At 35.1% G+C, this 20364-nt stretch overlaps 1 protein-coding gene across 1 annotated transcript in view; it reads right to left on the bottom strand.

Moving 5' to 3' along the window:
- LOC107190484 overlaps positions 1–4902 on the bottom strand; it is a 164532-nt gene extending 159630 nt beyond the window's left edge. Inside the window, exon 1 of the mRNA XM_015579293.1 lies at positions 4665–4902. Within this exon, the coding sequence (XP_015434779.1) occupies positions 4665–4844 (180 nt within the window). The 5' untranslated portion in view covers positions 4845–4902. The remainder of the gene's footprint in view (positions 1–4664) is intronic.
- Between the last annotated feature and the right edge of the window lie 15462 nt (positions 4903–20364).

The following is a 20364-nucleotide window of genomic DNA, read 5'->3' as shown; positions in this document are numbered from 1 at the left end:
ATTTATGGAGAAATGCGACAAAATTCGATAAGCACGACGGGTGTCCAGCACATTATACTCGGAGAGTAAGAGATACACTGAACGAACTTTACCCAAATAAATGGATAGAACGTGGAGAATTAGTTTCTTGGCCACCTCGTTCTCCAGATTTAACCACATTAGATTTTTTTCTCTGCGGAGCATTGAAAAATGCTGTTTTTTGAGAAGTACTCACTACTAGAATAAGTTCAAAAACGATAAGACATGCACATAATGCAGCGATACGAAGATTGCAACTTTGCATTGACGCAAACGGTCACAACTTCGAGCATTTCCTGTAATGTAAGAAAGTTTATTTTACTACCACATTTGACCTTGCAGGACCTTCAATGATAGCTCGTTGAAGTCGTCTCAACACCGGCTATCGCATCGCGATAAAAAAAACATAGCATTCCATTAAAAAAAATAGAGATGACCTTGAAATCTCCTCTATGCCTTCACCCACGCAGAAAATGTTTGTGTCACAATATGCCCTCCTTTATACCGTGTAAATTTTGTATATAACATTTTTTCATATTATTACAAATAACGGCAATATGCAAAGTGAACGTAGTTATTGCCCCACCCTATATATTGCTAAAGAATTATTAGTGATTCGAATCCAAGAATTGCGAGAAAACAAAATAGTATCATTCAGACATAATTGAATATAAGAATGTTGAAGAATAATACGTTTCGAGCAACGACAACTACTTTCGAGAACCTGATGATTGATCTTTTGTTAAATAAATGTACACACTTTTTCCATTTCTGTCTTCATATTTCCAAAATATCGGTTACTTTTGAGTACACCATAATATAAGTTTTCATTCATGGTCAAAAGCACTTACTTTTTACTCAGTATTATAAATAATGTATCACGTATTAGAAAAGTCACTTATTTTTAAATAAATGCCAACTTTCAATAACTTTCACATATAAAAAACACATGAACAAAGTATTGTGTGAAACAGATTTTAGTTACATATCACAGTTGGATTAAATTTAAATTAAAAGTCAACGTTTCGTTTCAAATGTGTTATAATTATAAAATTTTGAAGTAAGGTATGTTCCGTTTGAAATGCATCAACGAAATTCGGAGCTTTCAAAAGTAAAATACCGAGGTAGCAGAATTTTCCGCAAATTAAAACAACAGCAAATATAACGAAGCGTACTTGAATGTGGCTCGTCCATTTTATCAAAAGTTGTTTAGATAGTTAATAAAAATATTTAGCTAGGTATAATAATAATTACTACAGAGAATTTTATTGGTATAGGTAGGAAATAATATATTCAGCATGAACATGAATAATGACGTGTCATGAAATTATACTATAACCGAATTCAGTAATTATCCTTATCGATCAAGTGGAAATATAATCATTATTATTAGCATATTCCTTTATCAAATTTAAAATGAACCAAAAGTAGTAAATAAGTTACTCATCTAATGAAATCAATTTATTCTAAAGAGTTCCACGTATTTTAGATTATATTTCGAAATATTTTGAATAATTGAGAATTAGCAAATATATTATAAACGTTCCGTAGAAAATGATAGGATTAGGATTCTTTATGATTTCACAATTTTTTAAACGTTACTTGTCACAAAAATGTTGTACTTGAGCTTCAAGATGTAGTTCCGAAAGTTTCACTCTGTGATGTTTATGAAACTTGGTAAAATCGTCTCAAATACTCCCAAATAAACATATGTAAAAGGTTTTTTGACGCAATTGAAAATTAACTGAGATAACACTAAAAGAATTGATATATTTTTATATAGTAAACACACGAAGTGGCGTAGCATCTGAAACGACCCACTCACTGCAGCTTAAGCCATAACATACAACGTGTCGTGGTACTAGTCATTTTTTCGAAAACGTCCAAAAATTATTGTATATGTGACTCATCCACACAATGAGATACAAAACACGCTGTATCTGTCGTTATTATAATATTAACATACGTGTCATGACAACGAATAATTACCTCATTATTTTACCGCTATTCTAGTTTAATTTCTGATTGTGTTAAAGAAACGTTTTACATATATTTATTTGGACGTATTTGAGACGATTTGACCAAATTTCATGGAAATCGAAGAGTGGATCATTTCCGAGCAACAGCGGGTATTAATTTTAATATAATAACTAACAAATAAATGTAAAAAGTAGTTATTGAAACGAAAATAAAAAGTAAATGTGGTGAAAACGAAGACGTATGAAAATAAATTAAACAATCTTATTTTATCGACAATTTTCAAAGTATCTGTAGCATATTATTAACCTAATTGATAGTGTAAACTATTAAATGTGATTTCATTGTTACCTAACTGCGAAAACTCAGTAATTCGAAGAACAATAGATCTACATATAGTGTATAAACAGTCTCAGATTGTGGAATTGAAAAATTCAAACAATAAATGCATAGACTACAACCAAACCAACAAATATGCAACTAATTATTTTATTTAATGAATTACTATTGAAGTCGTATTATTTCTACCAATGCAATGGAATGAAAGTAAACATTTTCTTTTAATAAATTATTTGAATAAGGACATATGTTCAGCCTTGCTAGCGGCATATGTACCAATTTGAATGTAGGATACTCTTAACAAGAATGGAATTACGCAATGTTCTCGGCAATAGAATTAAAATCCAGTAGTGTCTCATTGGTTAATCAAGACGCAAGCGTCGCACCGTTACGAATATAAATTAACTTATTTATACTCCTGCCTTTTACAATAACATAGAGTCGCCCCGAAGAAGAAGAAAAAGAAGTAGAGAGGAGGTTCGAATAAATCAAAGGATTTAAAAGATTACGAGTTTCTTAGAAAGGTCGCGGCATCCATTCATTCATGACGTCCCGCCTACGTTTTTTCGAATATCCCGGCTGACCCGGCCCTCGGTGTTTCTCCACGGAATTTATTAATAATTTATTTGCGGCAGTGAAAGCACCCGGGCGGTCATTGAATTGCAAACGTATGGTGACAAAGGTGAAACGAAGAGGAACGAGCGGAAACTATCACGTGGAGATCGAAAGAGGGATCCAAAGAAATAACGGCGGAGCTCGCGGGAAAAAGGGAACAAGGGTGGGAAGGAAGAGTCAACTCAAGGAACCGAGATCAGATAATTATCGAATTACGAAAATTGCTTGGACGAACGTGGAATTAGACAGGAATATCTAAACATAGAGACCGAACGAAGAACAATACCGAACTGACTTTCAAATATTAAATTTCGTTTACTTGATAATTAGCTTTGAGAGGGTGATTCGGGGGCAATCGAAGCGAATAAAGGGATCAGCAGACGATAAAGTAAATGAAAAAGGAGAGTTTAATAGGGAGCCATTACAGTTTCTAGTTCCAATAATTATGAAAAATGTTTCGTTGGAAGCAGCATGGTTCGTTAATTAGCGATAATGAGGAAGCGCAATTCAAAAGATGAAAAAGAGAGAAGGAAGGTGTTGATACTTTTTTCCTTTCTATGGATAATACCCACGTGTTATAGTTACATCATTAAGGAGGTAATACTGTAGTAATACTGACATCTTGTGAATATAATTAGTGCTATAATAATGCTTCAAGTAATTAGTGGTTGACAATAGAAATACTAAAGGATTCAAAATTACTGGTTCATAAACTATTGTAAAAATTATTATAAATTCATATCAGTGTATTTTCTGAGATTCGTCGCAACTTTTATTGGAATGTATAAGTGAAGAAGTTCGTTATTTTATCGATTTGTATATTTACAACCCCTCTTAAGTTGATACGAAAGCTTTTATATTGATAATAGCAAAGATTTTTGAACAGTATCATCTTGGAAATATAATTCATACGATAATAACAATCCAGATAATGACTGTTTGAGTTGACACGTAAGCATTTATACTATTGTGAAGCAAAGACTCTGTACTTTATCATGACATTGTCCTAGTAGTAGAGATTGGAATATTATTAAAATGAAGTAACAAATACATTATACCTATGAGAAAGCTAAAAAAAAACAACGACGAATTATTGTAAAAACAAAACAATAAAACCATGCTTAAGGAAGAAGAATCACTGAAAGTCTCCATCGTAAATGCAAGATTAAGTCGGTGAAAACTACCACGAACAAAAAGCACCAACGAAAGAAACGGCTGAATCAACACCATCACAAAAACGTGAAAACCAAAACAACGCAGATTGAAAAAAAAACGTAACTTTTCACGGTAGTAAATAATAGTTATACTTCAATCCACTTCTCACAGTCATCGGTGATACCAGCAATTTTTCCGCGAATGAAACAGGCTATCGTTCGTGGTTCGTTCAAGCACTCACCTCTAAACCGAATGTCCACACGTGAACAATAAAACGCATCACAGTGGGATCTCTCCGATGCGACACGGAAGCTACGATCAACCCTTCGGGGCGGTTAAATGTTTGCTTGTCAGAAGTGTTCCCACCGACAGAGGAGAAACAATGGCAAAAAAAAGAAGACAGGAGCTACCAAAACAAACTACAGGGACAAAGAGGTCAACGGACCCGTGGAAAATCAGGAGAACGACCTGTGTACGCGGCTAGAAACGATCAAGCAGACACAAGGAACACCCCCCCCCCCCACACACACACACAGAGAAACGTGGACACATCCTGGTACCTGGGGATGGTATACGGTGCCTGTCTTGCCGTAGGGATTCCCATCTGTTCGGATGCCTGGGGTTGGTCCAGTGTTCCCTATCTGCAGGTTCCTCGGGTTTATCGCGATCTCGGGCCCCGGATGGGTCTTTCTATTCCCTTGGGGGCCGGCGGATGGTCCCATGTTAGGGGCCTTCACCATCGTCGGCCGCACCCCGCGAGATCTCGACACCCTTGCTCTCACTCGGATACCACACGAGAAAAACACGCACGCACGCGAGAACAGCCAGGCCAGGGAACACCAGCAGCAGCAGCAGCAGCAGCAGCAGCAGCAGCAGCAGTGGCACACTGGCCAGCCGGTTCTATCGATCTGTCCTTTTCCCTTGTTTCCCCTCAAGAAGTATCAGAACGAAAGAAACAAGCCCCTGGTCCTGACGGCCGGACCTAGGAGGACCCGAAAAGGCGGCACACACCATCGACGCTCCGTTCCCTCCCTCGCACGTACATCGTCTATCGGTCTGTCGACCTACCTCCCCCCGACCAACCCCGGCAGACACCAGCGCCATCGGACAAACCTCGAACCACCACGAGATGCTTCCCTCCCGACGAGAGAGGTCTCGTCGACCAAAAATGAAGCCCCGAACCCGCGCGATCCCAAAGGAGGATGGGTTGGGGGATGGAGTGAGTAAGGGGTGGAAGGCGGTTAGGGACAATTTCATTCCGCTAATGAATGATGCGTGAATGTTTTCATTAATCCCGGCCGTGCAACGGGAGCCGGTGAGGGGCTGCGTAATGCTTCGTTTACGCGAGTCATTTTCGTTACGCGCGGACACGGAATTGAATAATCGTTCGACGATCTCCCCCGTGTCGACGCGTATTTTCGGTTCACGGAAAAGTGCATCACGGTGAAATGTTTGATTGATCGAATGTCGATTATCGGGAATGCTGATCATCGTTAATAGCGATTCATTGAAATGCAGATCGAGTCGCGAATGGTTTATGAAAGAGGCGGTTGAAAAGGTTGGGCAATTATGGTAGCTGAAGCGCTGGATAGCACGTGGACCGCGATTGGTGGTAACGCTGGATAAGAGGTCATTTTGTGTGCACAAATAAATGGGGAGGATGTCAGATTTCTAGGTAGAAAGCTTCATCTTCGGGATAGTTGAGTTTAAGAATTTTGTTTGGTGTACGGTTATTGCAGTAGCAATTAAAGAGTCCATGAGAGGAACGATCATTGTCACAGAACCTGAAATTTTCAGTAATCCAAAAATAAACTTTATGAACTCCCCCCCATTATGTATAATCTAAAATATAATATTCCCCTTTTTATGGTGTCTGAACCCGTTCATAAATTTTATGAAAGTAATATTTGGTATTGTATTCGGAAATTTAAGCTAACGTTATTTTAACAAAGAAGAGTGTGGGCTCTGAATAAATTTCCCTAGGAAGAAAATTCTTTATTCTGATGGAAGTAAATATCTTACTGGCAGTAATTATAGGGTTATTAACACAAAATAAAATTGTACAGTTAGTAACACAAACTGAAAGAAAATAAAACATTTTTTGTTATGAACAATTACAGTGCGATGTAACGGAAGAAATAGAATATATTACAAATATTGACTTGCAAACCAGGAAATTTCAATAGCAATACTTATATATTTTAATGCTAGAAGAATGAATAATGTATTGTTTGGGCAGTTACATTTTAGAGTGGTATAAGATTAATTTAAAAAAAAATGAGTTGAAGCTAGTTTCAACTGCAGACGCATGCCTCCTTTTTCATTTACATTAAGAAGACCAATACAGTAGGTACACAATTTTCACGAATTAGTCAAAAGAAGTACAGAAAATGGAATCGAACAACTGATTTTCGTGAAACTGGTAGAGGTCTATTTGAAACAACGACTTGCTTTATTTAACATGTTTGCTACCAAAATGAATAAAACATGAATAACAGTTATTAACATTATCTATCTTTACGATTCTACTTTCATTGTTTCTTCAGATTGTTCTTTTACTCAACTTACTACAATAAAATTCTCAAAAATGTAATTCGAATGAATATAATTTTACATTCAGTAAAATAACTTTATTACTTTCGTCATAATTATTGTTATTTATATTTTAGAATTACTTTTCAGAAAAGTCGACTTCAATCGAAATACAAATTTAAAAATGGCACTAGTTACGTTTTTGCAAATTTATTAATCTATGAAGTGGTATAAATCCAATTTACGGTTAATAAAAACACTTTTTAGTCGGAGAATATTTATAAGACTGTTCACATAATACAATTCAACACGTCTGGAATCCTAAAAACAAAAAACAGGCTTATTAGCGTTTAACAATATTTTTAAACAGGGTAAAGCGCAAAAAACAAAAATGCAATACATTAAATACCTTGAAATAAAGGAAAGTGAACTTATACCACTTTAAACCTTTTACACTGTTCGGGGCAATTTTCCCGAAAACCAATATTTGGTTGTCAATTAGATTCTTTATTGTAAAAATTATGTAAATTAATTTAACATCAATAGCTTACACATATTACAATTTATCGACAGGTATTATATGTATATTTTCCTAATTCGATTTTAATTCAGGCCCAATTTAATTCAAGGTACAGCAATACAATATTCTATCGAACAGTGCACGAGGATTTATATAAAGACATATATTTCCAACAATCATTTCCAAACAGTGTACATACAGCTCGAATACATAGAACCAAACTCACGTAGGTGATTCCCCGAAGAAAGGTTTCGAAGTATCTACATCATCTCAGGGCTCGTAGAAATGCGACTCAGCGTTCCGAGGTTTCTACGTCGAAGGTCGTAAGGGTGGAAAAGGGGATGGAACAGTTCGAAGGCTGATCGTTGCGAGTAGGGTGAACCATGGGGTGAGCCGCGGATTAGGTAAGGGATGAACGGTGGTGGCGGATGCGTAGAAGAAATTGAGACAAGCGTCCGTGGTGGTTGTTACCCGTCGGGGAATCATTGGACAGGATGGAAGATGATGGGGGTTGCGCGACTCACTGTTTGCGCTCGCATCGTGCCAGACTGCCTTGGATCGTTTGCGCTGCCAATATTTTAGTAGCATTTAGGTACCAGACGCTGGCCAAGGGACTGCTGTCTGTGATCCGAAACGTATTTGCGGTTCATCAACGATGAGGAAGAAGAGGATGGTTGGGGGCGGGAGAGGTGGACATGAAATACGAGTACAGCTGAAGGTTCGCCGGCGCTTCGCGCAATTACCAGCGGCAAACTCGATCGAAATATGATTTTCGGAAGTTCCGGATTCCTACGCCAACTGTTTCCCCGGCGCAATGATCGGGAACGATGGGATAATTGTTGAACATCGATGGGGATTAATAATGCTACCTGAAAGGAAACTGATGCTGAAGGGAAGTTCGGCATTGTTGGAAGGATCCTTTCAATTAGTCCTTTCAACGATTGATGTAATCAAGGGGTGTGGTAAAAAAAGAATTTTTATGTTTTACTGTAACCTACATTGCTTGTATTCGTTGCAGTAAATATGATATTATGGGTTCGCTGCAAAGGGGATGCGAATGTATTTATTAATATTACGGTGATACGTTAGATATATCTTTATGCTATAACGCAGACATCATTTTATCTACTATTGCTGATTCTCTTCCACTAGAAATTGAATAGAAGTGAATGGCATTCGAAGGCATTCGGTTATGTAGATGGTATTCAAAGGTATTGGAGTGAGTGGATGGTATTTAAAGAGATTCGATTAAGTAGATGATATTTAAACACGTTCGATTAAGTGGATGGTATTTCAAGGTATTCTATTAAATCGATGGTATTCGAATGTATTCTAGTAAGTGGATTCGATTTAAAGGTAGTCGATTAAGTGGATGGTACTTACATGTATTTGATTAACTGAATGGTACTTAATGGTATCTAAATAACTGGATTAGGTTTAAAGGTACACATTCGATTAACTGTATTAGATTTAAAAGTATTCAAGTAACTGGATTATATTTAAAAGTATTCAATTAAGTGGATAGTATTTGAATGTATTCGGTTCAGTCGACTGTATGCGAAGATATTCGATTAAATTACTGTCTGGAGTGTATTGGTTTAAATTCATTTTTACAACAATATGTTTCTATAAATTATGCATTCACGAATTACTTTTAGGAATAAATGGAATATGTACTTCCACAATTGAAGTGTGTACGATAAGATTCATTCTTTTGGAATGTAACATTGAAATACAATGGTGAAAGTTTTCAATTTATAAAGAGTTACTTACATTACAAAATATAAAACATTTTTGTACATGTGACAAAAATTATAAAGTGAATTCAAGGTCTGAAAATAACAAGTTTTATAAATTTATGCTTTGTCAAGTCATATTCTTTCTTAACTGAAGCTTGTTCAATTTGTAAAAGCCTCTTGAATGTACAAGAACTGCCTGTAGTCAGCAAAACTAGAAGGTCTACCGAATGAAACAATTAAAGGTTATAATTTCTGGATAATTAAACCTTGTGAATACACGATAATTGAAAATTAATTATCTACATAATATAGAAGCATATCGGATATAACTCTGTAATTTGAACAGCATGCTGAAAAAGTTATGAATAAAATATTGAGCGACCAAATTATCTGATCGATCAATCCTATCATTGTTCTAGTAACTAATCTATTTAATGATACACGTTTATTAAAGTATTTAAAAATAATTCTTTCTGAGCCGAGAATATTAAGTTAATGGGACCAAATTATTAGTAATATTGCTCCAAGCAGTGAATTATTGAAAAAAATTTCGACTGGATGGTATGAATTACTCAGAGAATCGTCAATTGTGTAACTATTATCTTTCAGGTCACTTTAAGGTCAACTTCATACATATTATATAGGGGGTGGAGATGGTACTCATGGTACAACCGAGAAGGGGATGATACCTCATGAAAAAATCAGTTGAAAGCACGGAATAATTTCATTTGGTTCGATTTCTATATGAAACTAAATTTGAAATTTTATCGAATATAGATGCATTCGTGCTCAGAATAAGTAGAAACGGCAAACTATAGCCAGACACATGAATCATTACACATATACATTGACACGTGTATTTGAAAAATTTCCAAAACCATTTTTCTTGAAACCGTACTTTCACAAACTTTGTTCTAGGTTTTTGTCGCATTCTTTTTGTGAAAAATTATCCCGCTTCAGTTTGAATAACGACTTTGTCGCCCCCACTGCATCGATCGATATATTATACATAAATTATATATCTTGTAAACTGTAACGTAGTCGAAATAGATATAGTGTGTTTTGCAACATGTAGAATACAAATTTTTTCGTATAATGCTTCGTTTCCGAGTAATCAATTTTGAAAATTCATCGAACACGTATGTGTACAGAGTATTTTCGAAATCGTGGTAGAACGAGGAAGGAGGCAGTTCCTTGTGTAAAAGTAAATCGAAAGTGTAGAATCCAATGTTTTCCTGCGCTGCTTCGTTTTCAATGTATAGGAATTTAAAATTTTACTGTATACGTCTGCGATAGAATTGGACTTGGCTAGCGCGTCTGTAGATGAATCTTTAAACTCAATTTTTTAAAAAACCAATCTCCATATGAAAAAATCTTATTCTATATTTTCGACTTACTTTTACATGAGAAATCACCTCCTTTCCGGTTGATTCACGATTTGGGGAACACCCTCTATATTTGCGGTGCAAATAAGTAGAAGCGGAATGTAATGAACACCCGCGTTAGCCAAGTCTCATTAAAGTGCACGCGTATCCAGTAGATTTTCATTCTTCACTTTCGACTTATTTTTGCATGTAGAATCACGTATTTTCGGGTTGCACCACCAATTCAGTAACACTCTGTATATTATTACGATTCCGAAATAGGTTTCCCAAGTAAGTTTAAACCGGGGAATTTACATTCATTGTCTCAAGAGAAATAATCCTTTCTTATATTTTTCTCGGTGTCACCAAAAACAATAGAGACACTAAAGTGCCAGGATAAAAGCGATGTTTTGTACATGCTAATATAGGGTAGATTTGAAACCGTGCTATAATCGGGAAGATAAGATACTTTAATATGATTCTGTCTCGAACAACATGAAGCAAAGGCTGAAAATACGTGCGAACAGAAACTTAATTAACTAATGTACAGCAATACAAAACCACAATGCCGCTGGTACGTTATAACATTAAGAATTGCAATGTATTAATATCAACATCATGAAACAAGTAATAGTGAATCCTTAATATAGTTGAAAGTTAAAATCACCAATTAAAAATAAATCCAAAAATTTGAATCAAATTTTTTCATCTAATTTCCTGTTTCAGGATCAAATTCAGTTTTATATTCTCCAGAAATGACACCTTGTCTGACTGTGCTTTCCCATTTCTACTTATTTCGAACACGAATACATACGTAATAAATAGATAAATTTTCAAGATCTGTTTTTTTGAAATGGGAGTCATAGGAACAAAATTTTGTTTCTCATTTTCGACTTACTTTTCTATGAGGGTTAGCCTCGTTATATCGTAAATAAGATCAGGAAAAGAAACAAAGAGGGAAACTTAATGATTGTTAGCGCGATCATCGTTAGTGTAAAGACAAAGATATATGGAAAATAGGTACATTTGATTCAACATTCCGAAATGCTTAATTTATTAAAAAATCCACCTTGATTGTACCGTATTTCCAGGTACACCCTGTATATCACGAAGAATAATGTTCTACTTTCAGAGGAAAATGTGCATTCCATAGTTAAATTTTATCTGTGTTTACATTATCCGTTTTACCACTTACCTTTTGCTGTATTATGTCTACTTAGAATTTGATTACTTATTCAACGAGATGGTACCTCAGTTTTATAATGAAAAAAAATGTATATATAACTGTTGAGGTTTCAAAATTTCAAGTTAATTCATACAATTCAAGAAAAATAGTGAAATTCAAGACAGAAGTCTGAACTATACGAAACTTTCTTTACCTTAGTTCAGTTAATGAATATTATGAAAAATAATATGAAATACACAGTAATGTCTTTTCATGATTTATTTAACATTTTATGGTCTGAAAGCCCTTTACTTCTTGTTAACAAAAATTCATACCCCAGGAATAAAGTCTCGAAATATTCTGTTCGGTTATTTATATGTATCTATGCGTACGTTTAAATACAATACAGCAAGAAAATACTTACTATCAAAGATATACTGTAACCATCCAAATTGCATCATATTTCGACGATTACATAGTAGTAGGGATAGTCAGGCACAGACTGAATTCCCCACCACCGCTACCGCCTCGCGATCCGCGAGCGTCGTACGAGGATCTTCGTAATTGCGATATCCCACCTAATTACCACGGATGCATGCTCACCGATTCCTACTCAATCACGATCGAAGGACGTCGATACGAGCTCCTCCGCAACTTGTGTTTGCGGAAGCGTACGGTGAACCGGGCATCGGTAAGAACTCGGGAAATTAAGTAAAAAAGATTTGAAACTATATTACATAGCACGAACGGAAGGGTCAATTAAAATTACCAAGTTATCGTAAGTCCGACTGACTTGTCTGCAAACGTATTTCGCCTAGTGTTAGTTGTAAGAAGAGTTTAGTGATCACTGCTATAATTCCGGTTCGTATATCACAGTTTCGAACTGCTGACGGAAGAACTGAATAGACCACTCTTCGTGTCCTGCCAGTATCTTCCTCGTTATACCGTTCGGTATTGCGAGTGAGTGTAGACTAGGACCATTAGCACGATCGAAGTTCTTCTACCAGTGCTGGAAACGAGTGCAGGGACCACGTACGCGTGCCTCTCATTTGCGTATTTTGTACTGCGGATTAAGGAGTCATGCTCAGTCAGGAGGCCGAAGAAAGCGTGTTCTTTAGGAATTTTTTTTTCGAAAACTATAAGACCTTTCTCAAAAACTGTGTTTGCGTTTCAAATATTGCAGTTTCTAGATTATAAGGTAATTTTTTTATTTAAAAATATTTATTAGTAAATAAATGGTGAGCGATCTCCCGGATGTCCCTTCACAAAAAGTGGTCTGCCATGATCACTCTAACTTCGTAACGGTTCATTTGAAATGAAAAATTCAGTAAGATTTATGTAACGGAAGAACCAATCTTGTCCATGGACGTGGGGTTTTTCGAAATATTCATTAGGAACAAAATGCCGTACACTTTCCTGAAAAAGTGCGATTTTCACCTAAAAATCACTCGTTTTTGGTCAATTAAAAAAGAAGTATGGAACGAAAAAAAAATCCTTCGTTCAAGGACAAGTTTTTCTGATTTCAAATAAGGCGCAAAAGGTTTCATGTAAATCGATACAGTAGTTTTCGGGAAATATGGATCACCGATTTGAAAAATGTAGTTTCGAGAAAGACGGGTTTAAAGTTTCAAGTCAAGCTTACACTTATATAAAATGATTACATTTTAACGCCTGTAACTCTATTATTTTTAATTGCATTACCTTGCACAGAATATTCTCGAGATGTTGTACTTAAAGAAAATGTAGAAAGTGGAAAATCGATTTTTTGAAAATATCTGACTGAGCATGACCCCTTAACACGTTGACTGCCACAGTGAAAAAGGCCGTACGTAGCCAGACACACTTTATTTCGTTTTTAAGTCATAAATTGTCGAAAATATTTGAGTTTAGTTAATAGAGGCTGTAGGTCTTGTTTTAAATTATACTGTGATATTAATTTCATGCAAACATTTTATAACAGTGTTTAAATAATCCAGACACTTTTCAATGTACGTGTCACCCATATTTGGGTGACGTGGCAGTCAAAGTGTTAACTGAGGTTTTGTGCACGTCTTCACCCGAGAAGTTCTCTCGACTTATCGGAAGAATCATCGGCTGCTGCGACGTCTACGCACGGAACTCCGTTCCCAACCAGAGTGTACGATTGAGCACGATCAACGTTTTTCTACCGGTGCTGGAAATCGGCATAGGGACCACGTACGCGTACTTTTCGCCGACGTCTTTTGCATCGCATACTAACTGAGGTTTTGTGTGTGTCTCCACCTGAGAAGTCCTCCCGATTTATCGGCAGGATCATCGGCTGCTGCGACAGATTTCAAGGCATCTCTAGATAGGATCGCGTTATTATACATTCCCTGGAATTATAGCACTGTAAGCGTGTATTGCACGCTGTAGAAGTGTGCAAAAGTGTATGTTTGCGTAGAGAACGCGTGATTTCGGAAGTAGAAACGGAATGCAGTGAACAGACGTGTTAGTCACGTCTTATTCAATTGCATGCGTATCCAGTAGATTTTCAAAGTCGATTTTTTCGAGAACGAAGTCTGAAATAAAACAATTTTATTCCATATTTTCGATTTATTTTCTCATTTAGAAACGTCTCCTCCTCGGTTGTACAATCAATACTGGAACACCCTGTATAGTTGCAGAAGAATATGTATTAGGTAAGTGCAAAAGTTTTGATGGGTTTTACTCTAAAAGAGTAGACTAATAATAATTTCAATTACAGTTTGATAATTATTTAATGAAATACGTAATGATGCTTTTATAACATATGCATTTTCCGTAGAAACTTTTATTCTATTTTCGGAACATTACTATTATTAAGTTTGTGTAATTATATCATTAATATTTTTACACTCTATCACAGCGTGCGATTGACATAACTTCTCCGAATAGATCACAAATGTTTTATACAATATTTGTAACGTTTATTATTCTTATAAAGAAATTTATGGTCATCAGCCTATTTTCAATTTCATTTTGAGTCAGTTTTAGTTGTAACCTACAATTTAGTGTCATTGACATCGACACATAATACATAAATATAATTCATTTTTATTTTCACAAAATCATGGAGGTAATGTAATGTGCAAAAAATCCATTAAAACTTGTGCACTGGACCAATATTTAAAAAATTTTGATAAAGCTCTATGGTTTCCGGGAAAGAAATGACCATCATCATTTCGCATCATTAATGCCATACATACACATCGCTATAAAGTTTGTGTACATAGTTCAAAATATTAATACTTAGAATACCTTTTAATGTTATGAAATCAATTCCTAGTTATACTATTGAAAAGCGCAATTGAAAAAGTTTTCGTAGTTTCTAATTGCAACCGGGGCAATAGCAAACATTACACATTCAAATGGTCATCTATTTTCCTCCAATTCAATAGTTTTTACATAATATAGAATTTGTTGCTACATGGACATAGATACCTCAGAATTTCTGTCGAAGTGAAATGTACATAGGTATATTAGAAATAATTGCCTACAGCAATTATACTTACATCTCCGACTGTGAAATAGACTTTACGAACAAATTATAATATTCTGTAATCTACGTATAATAAAACAAGCATTTTATGACTAATAAACATACCAATCTTCAAGGAAAATTTGGAACGCGGAAGAAAGTAATTGTAAAATCAAATACCAAATTTAGTTCCAAACGAGTTATGGCAAGAAAACCACTAGTCAGGTTTTATTAAAACAATAGCCTCAGAAGTTAGTGATTATTGTATGATACATTTTCGAGTTATGGCAAGAAAACCACTAGTCAGGTTTTATTAAAACAATAGCCTCAGAAGTTAGTGATAACTAAATTACAGATTTGATGTATTTATACATTTTACGATCACCTAAGTTTCGGTATAGTAAAATATCTACTAAAATTGAACGAGCTTCTTATTGGGTCGATGGCAAGGCACTTTCATTTTGTGGCATATGTAAAATTAACAGCATTTTACTAATCTCTTTGGCTGAATTATCAATGGAGAAAATTACATTATTCATTAATTATAATGGAGTAAACTAGATTATTGATTATATAAATTGTTACTATTTAAAATTTGTTGCTTCCTCTTTAATGTCGGAAAACAAAAAAACTTCCCCACCAATTCAATAATTTAACTAAATTCTAATAGAATCATCAACAAAAGAAGTAAACTTTTCTTAAATTCCAATTTCTCTAAAATAGTCCCGAAAAATCGTTACCCGCACAAACATCCGCAGATAACAGCGAAAGAAAGTCGTATCGAAATATGTATATGCAACATCTTTCATTACATTCGAGTCGACTTTCATCAGCGAAAGACATTTCCGCTAACAGCAATGAACGAGCTTAACGAAAAGGCTCAGAAAGCATTGCTTGCCACCTACAGACGAGCTTGGATACGGAGGATCGAAAAAGGACGTATTGGACTTCACGATAGGAGAAAAAAAATTGTGTTCTGCGTCATCACTCGACAGTGGTTGTTAAAGCATCGACGCCTACGCGAGGAACAGACGTGTACGCCTACTAAGGAACGTGGCACAGTAAGTACGCACGGGCACACCAAAGTATTGGAACAGTCCATTCGTAAAATACCAATGAGTGTAAACTGCACATACATATCGTGAATTAATATGCGTTGTAATATTAGATGTACTAATAAGTAATCCAGTATTTGTTGTGAAACTCTGTATTCGTTTCGAAATAATTCAAATACCTATCGTATTTTAATAATATTTGTTATTTATATAGAACTTGGGAGAAATTCTGAATCCAAAATGTATTGCCACCATATTGGAATTATACTGAAGTACTTATTGCTACATCTAATAATTGTAACAAAGCGTTTAAATAATCAAATATTAACTTTTCAAGGCTTTATTTACAGAGTCTACGAGGTGTTACCTTTGACTACAACACATGGAACATTATTTCATTTTCTCTGAAGAAACTTTTAACACTAGTAAGCAATAAATGAACAAAGTTTCTGTACACCTTGCATGGAATTATTCCAGAGACTTATTTGAAGCTCTTTTCGAAATATAATGTTTGAATTTAATTTAGTAGGAACCGAATACAGATATTACTGTCAATTTGAGAATAGAATTTCGTATCGATATCCACCAACAACTGCATAATTACCTTTCTGGGAATATTCTGGCTAAGAAATGTAAAGGATTACTGACGTAATTATAATTTTCAGGTCATAATTATGTATTTCTTACCCATACATTACACAGAGTGAATTTTTGTTAACTCATTCACTGCCACACTTATTTCATCAGACTTTACGTTCACGCTAACAGGATTATCGTAGATAAAAAATAGTATTCAACTGTGAGCAACAAAGCGCAGAACTCACTGTCGGTTACCAGTAACTCTTATGGCTTTAAATGTAACGTATGACTTTTAAAGTAAAATATTGTTTTAAGTTAAAAGCTTCCATTTTGACGGGAATTTCGATTAACCAAGTTTGTATTGATGTCCATGAATATTTTTAGTCAATAAAAAATTTTTTGTTCGTTTTCGAGGGGATTTCCAGATGTTGACAAGTATGAAATGGTCATTTTCAGCTTTCGATTCTTCCTTATAATATTTATAGTGCAGAATTTTCTATAAAGAGGTCGGTTATTCTGTGGTTTAGGGACTCTGATGTACCAGCACAGACAAAGTATCATCTGGGTTAGGTTTGGCCAGATTTTCTGGGGTCCAAAGGCCCCATTACTATTTTAACTGTCAATACTCGACGTTATCGATAAAACATGAATTCTGAGTATTATTAGCACAAATTGAGCATTGTAAGCTACGTTCATATTATCCATATTTATTTTAATATATCAGGAACAAACATTGCATTGGTTGAGTTTAACACGTCGACTGCCACAGTGAAAAAGCCGTACGTAGCCAGACACGCTTCATTTCGTTTTGTAAGTCATAAAACGTCGAAGATATATGCGTTTGGTTAATAGAAGCTATTGATACTGCTTTAAATTATACTGCGATCTTGGAACAGTAATTAAAGAATCTCTTTCTAATGAACATGTCATATGTATTTGGGTGACGTGGCAGTCAAAATATTAAAAGGTGAACGTAACACTTATAAATAGTCACGAAACATGACGCCAAAAATATACAAGGTTGATTATAGTAGGTAAGCGACATATGTAAATCGAAACAAAAATAAATATTTTTTGTGTTCCTTTGTTTGCGAGATAATCGAATTTGAAAATTCCTTTATCAATAGAATAAGACTTGGCTAACGCGTCTGTTCATTGCAAGCCGTTTCTACTTAAGGTCAGCACAAACATTTGATTTAGATAAATATTCAAACCCATTTTTGTTTTAAACTAAACCTCAAATAAAAAAATGTTCTTTTCTTCCCCAGCCGTTCTACCACGATTTTCGAGACACCCTGTATTTCTTCCTATACATACAAGTTGTGGAAGAACATGTATTAAGTAGGTGCTGGGTCGGACTGTAGCTATGTTTCAAATGAAGTTAGAGAAATTCATACAAGAAAATTTTGTATTGTTTAACAAGCTCTATCTGACAACAGGTTGTGAATACACCATGATACTGTAACACGAGGATCATTACAAACTGTGAGTGTGTGCAAGCACGATGTAAACGCGATAATGATGTGATCATTCAACGCTAATGCAGTAATTGTGTAAAAAGTGAAATACCTTTGTAAAGCACTGTGCTTTCAATTTATACCTTCCATACGCAGAATGACACAAGGAATCAATTTATGCAAAAAAAGATCGTAGTGTTCCATATAAAAACAAAAGTGCAGTTGCAATTTGCAAGTGCAACTATGTACTTGTGAAAAACTATATTAACATTAAAATATAAAATTTAATGTTGGACAATTACTATTATTTCGAAGTTTCCTTGTAGCAAACATTTTAATGAGAGCTTGGGCGAGAAGTGACAGAGTATAGCTTTCCAGTATTTGTTAAATAATTAATGAAGTATATTAACATTAATAAGTACCTCTCGAATTAAGTAAGATACGAACGTTCTGTTTTTATGAAAAATTAGTTTCAGAGGATATACGAACTGATAAAATTCATTTTTTAAATAAGCTAATACCTCGTCTGTACTACAGGATAAACCCAATGAAGACTGAATTGTTGATAGAAAATCTTTGCGACACGTAAGAACATTGAATAATGTGATAGCGTAAAAGTAATCGCGTGTATATGTATATCTGTTTATTTTACTGAATGAATTCCTTTTCTTCATATTCTACCAATCAAAGATGTACAATACTAAAGACTGCATTTATTTTTTTTTCTTAGTGCTCGTATCTCCAGATCAAGGAAGAAGAGCTGCAAAAACTTGGAAAGTTTTCTAAGATTGTCGACGTCAATAGAACTTGTAATATTTCAACAAGCTCTCGGAACGGATAGAACTCTGACATTTTTTTGAAGTTCCTTCCACTTCTGCAGCTAACTGCAATATTCCAAATCCCATCAACTTTAGTGTCATTTGAATTTTGCAAAGCACTACTTGCTCTCATATTGTTCCGTCGTACAGGTATAGTGCTTCACAGCAGCAGCTATTATTTCATAACAAAACTCCAATTTAGCTGGCAAACTCGCGCTCTAATTGGTCGGGGTTTTCCGGTAATATCTCGGTAACGAAGCCTCAGATTACATTGTTGCTAAGGAAAAACTTGTTCCAATTCACCCCGCGAATGCCCTATTTCCGGGTCGGACAACATTTTTGTTACACCCTGTATATTTACGGAAATATTCAAACTTCTTTTCGTTTCAAATGTACACCTTTGCATACTCTCCATACATATGTAATAACCAGACTGCGGATTTTCTGCATTTATAGCTTATAGGGCTCTACGAAATCCAATAAAAGAGAAAGCTTATATCAGATACAACGAGTTTCCTGGTTTATTCTGAACCCAATAAGATACTCAAGAGAGAAAAGAAATTCCTACATTTGCTACACTTTTGACTTATTTTTGCATGTAGAATCACGTATTTTTGGGTTGTACCACCAGGTCAGTAACACTCTGTATATTATTACAATTATAGTATCGTTCATGAGTGTAGAATTTCCAAAATAGATTTCCCAAATAAATTTAAACCGGGGAATTTACATTCATTGTCTCGAGAGAAGTAATCAATTCTTATATTTTTCTCGGTGTCACCAAAAACAATAGACACTAAAGTGCCAGGATAAAAGAGATGTTTTGAATATGCTAATATAGTGTAGATCTGAAACTGTGCTATAATCGAGAAATCCATCAGTCTCAAACAACATGAAGCAAATGCTGAAAATACGTGTAAACAGAAACTTAATTAACTAATGTACAACAATACAAATTCCCCATATTGCTAATTCGTTATAATATTAAGAGTTGCTCCTGTCTTAATGAATTGATTCATAAAATGTCATTATGCATAAAAATCCGCAGTCTAGTTATAGGATACGAGGTATGCCTCGACAGTGAAACGTACACCCGCAAGCAAACTCGGCTTCCACTAGGGGAAAAAGCAATGTAGTTAGGGGTTAGGGCCTCCTACTACTTGGTAAATTTATTTCAAATACTGAAATAATATTAAACCGAATGTTAATTCCGTATAAGTTTCAATAATAAGCACGTATCAGGATATATTCCTGACGTTATAATACATTTTAAGCGCCTAAAATATACTGTTGCAAAATTGCTTTCTTTTTGATATACAATTTATTGATCAGGCTTTGTACCACGACCGTACTAGCTGTTTCAAGCAATCATCAGTTCCCTTAAACTTGTGACACATGTACTTCGCCTGTGATATCTATATCCTTTGAGACTGTAAAACACATTTTGCATGCTTAAACGTACAGTTGCTAAATTGCTGCGTTTTCACACACACTTTATTGACCTGGTTTTGTACCATGGCCATACTAGGAATTTGGAAATTTCAAGGAAACTT

This window comes from Dufourea novaeangliae, unplaced genomic scaffold, assembly GCF_001272555.1.
Source record: "Dufourea novaeangliae isolate 0120121106 unplaced genomic scaffold, ASM127255v1 scaffold193, whole genome shotgun sequence".
Taxonomy (NCBI): domain Eukaryota; kingdom Metazoa; phylum Arthropoda; class Insecta; order Hymenoptera; family Halictidae; genus Dufourea; species Dufourea novaeangliae.
The sequence above is the reverse complement of the archived record's forward strand: the minus strand, read 5'-3'. Positions and strand labels throughout refer to the sequence as shown.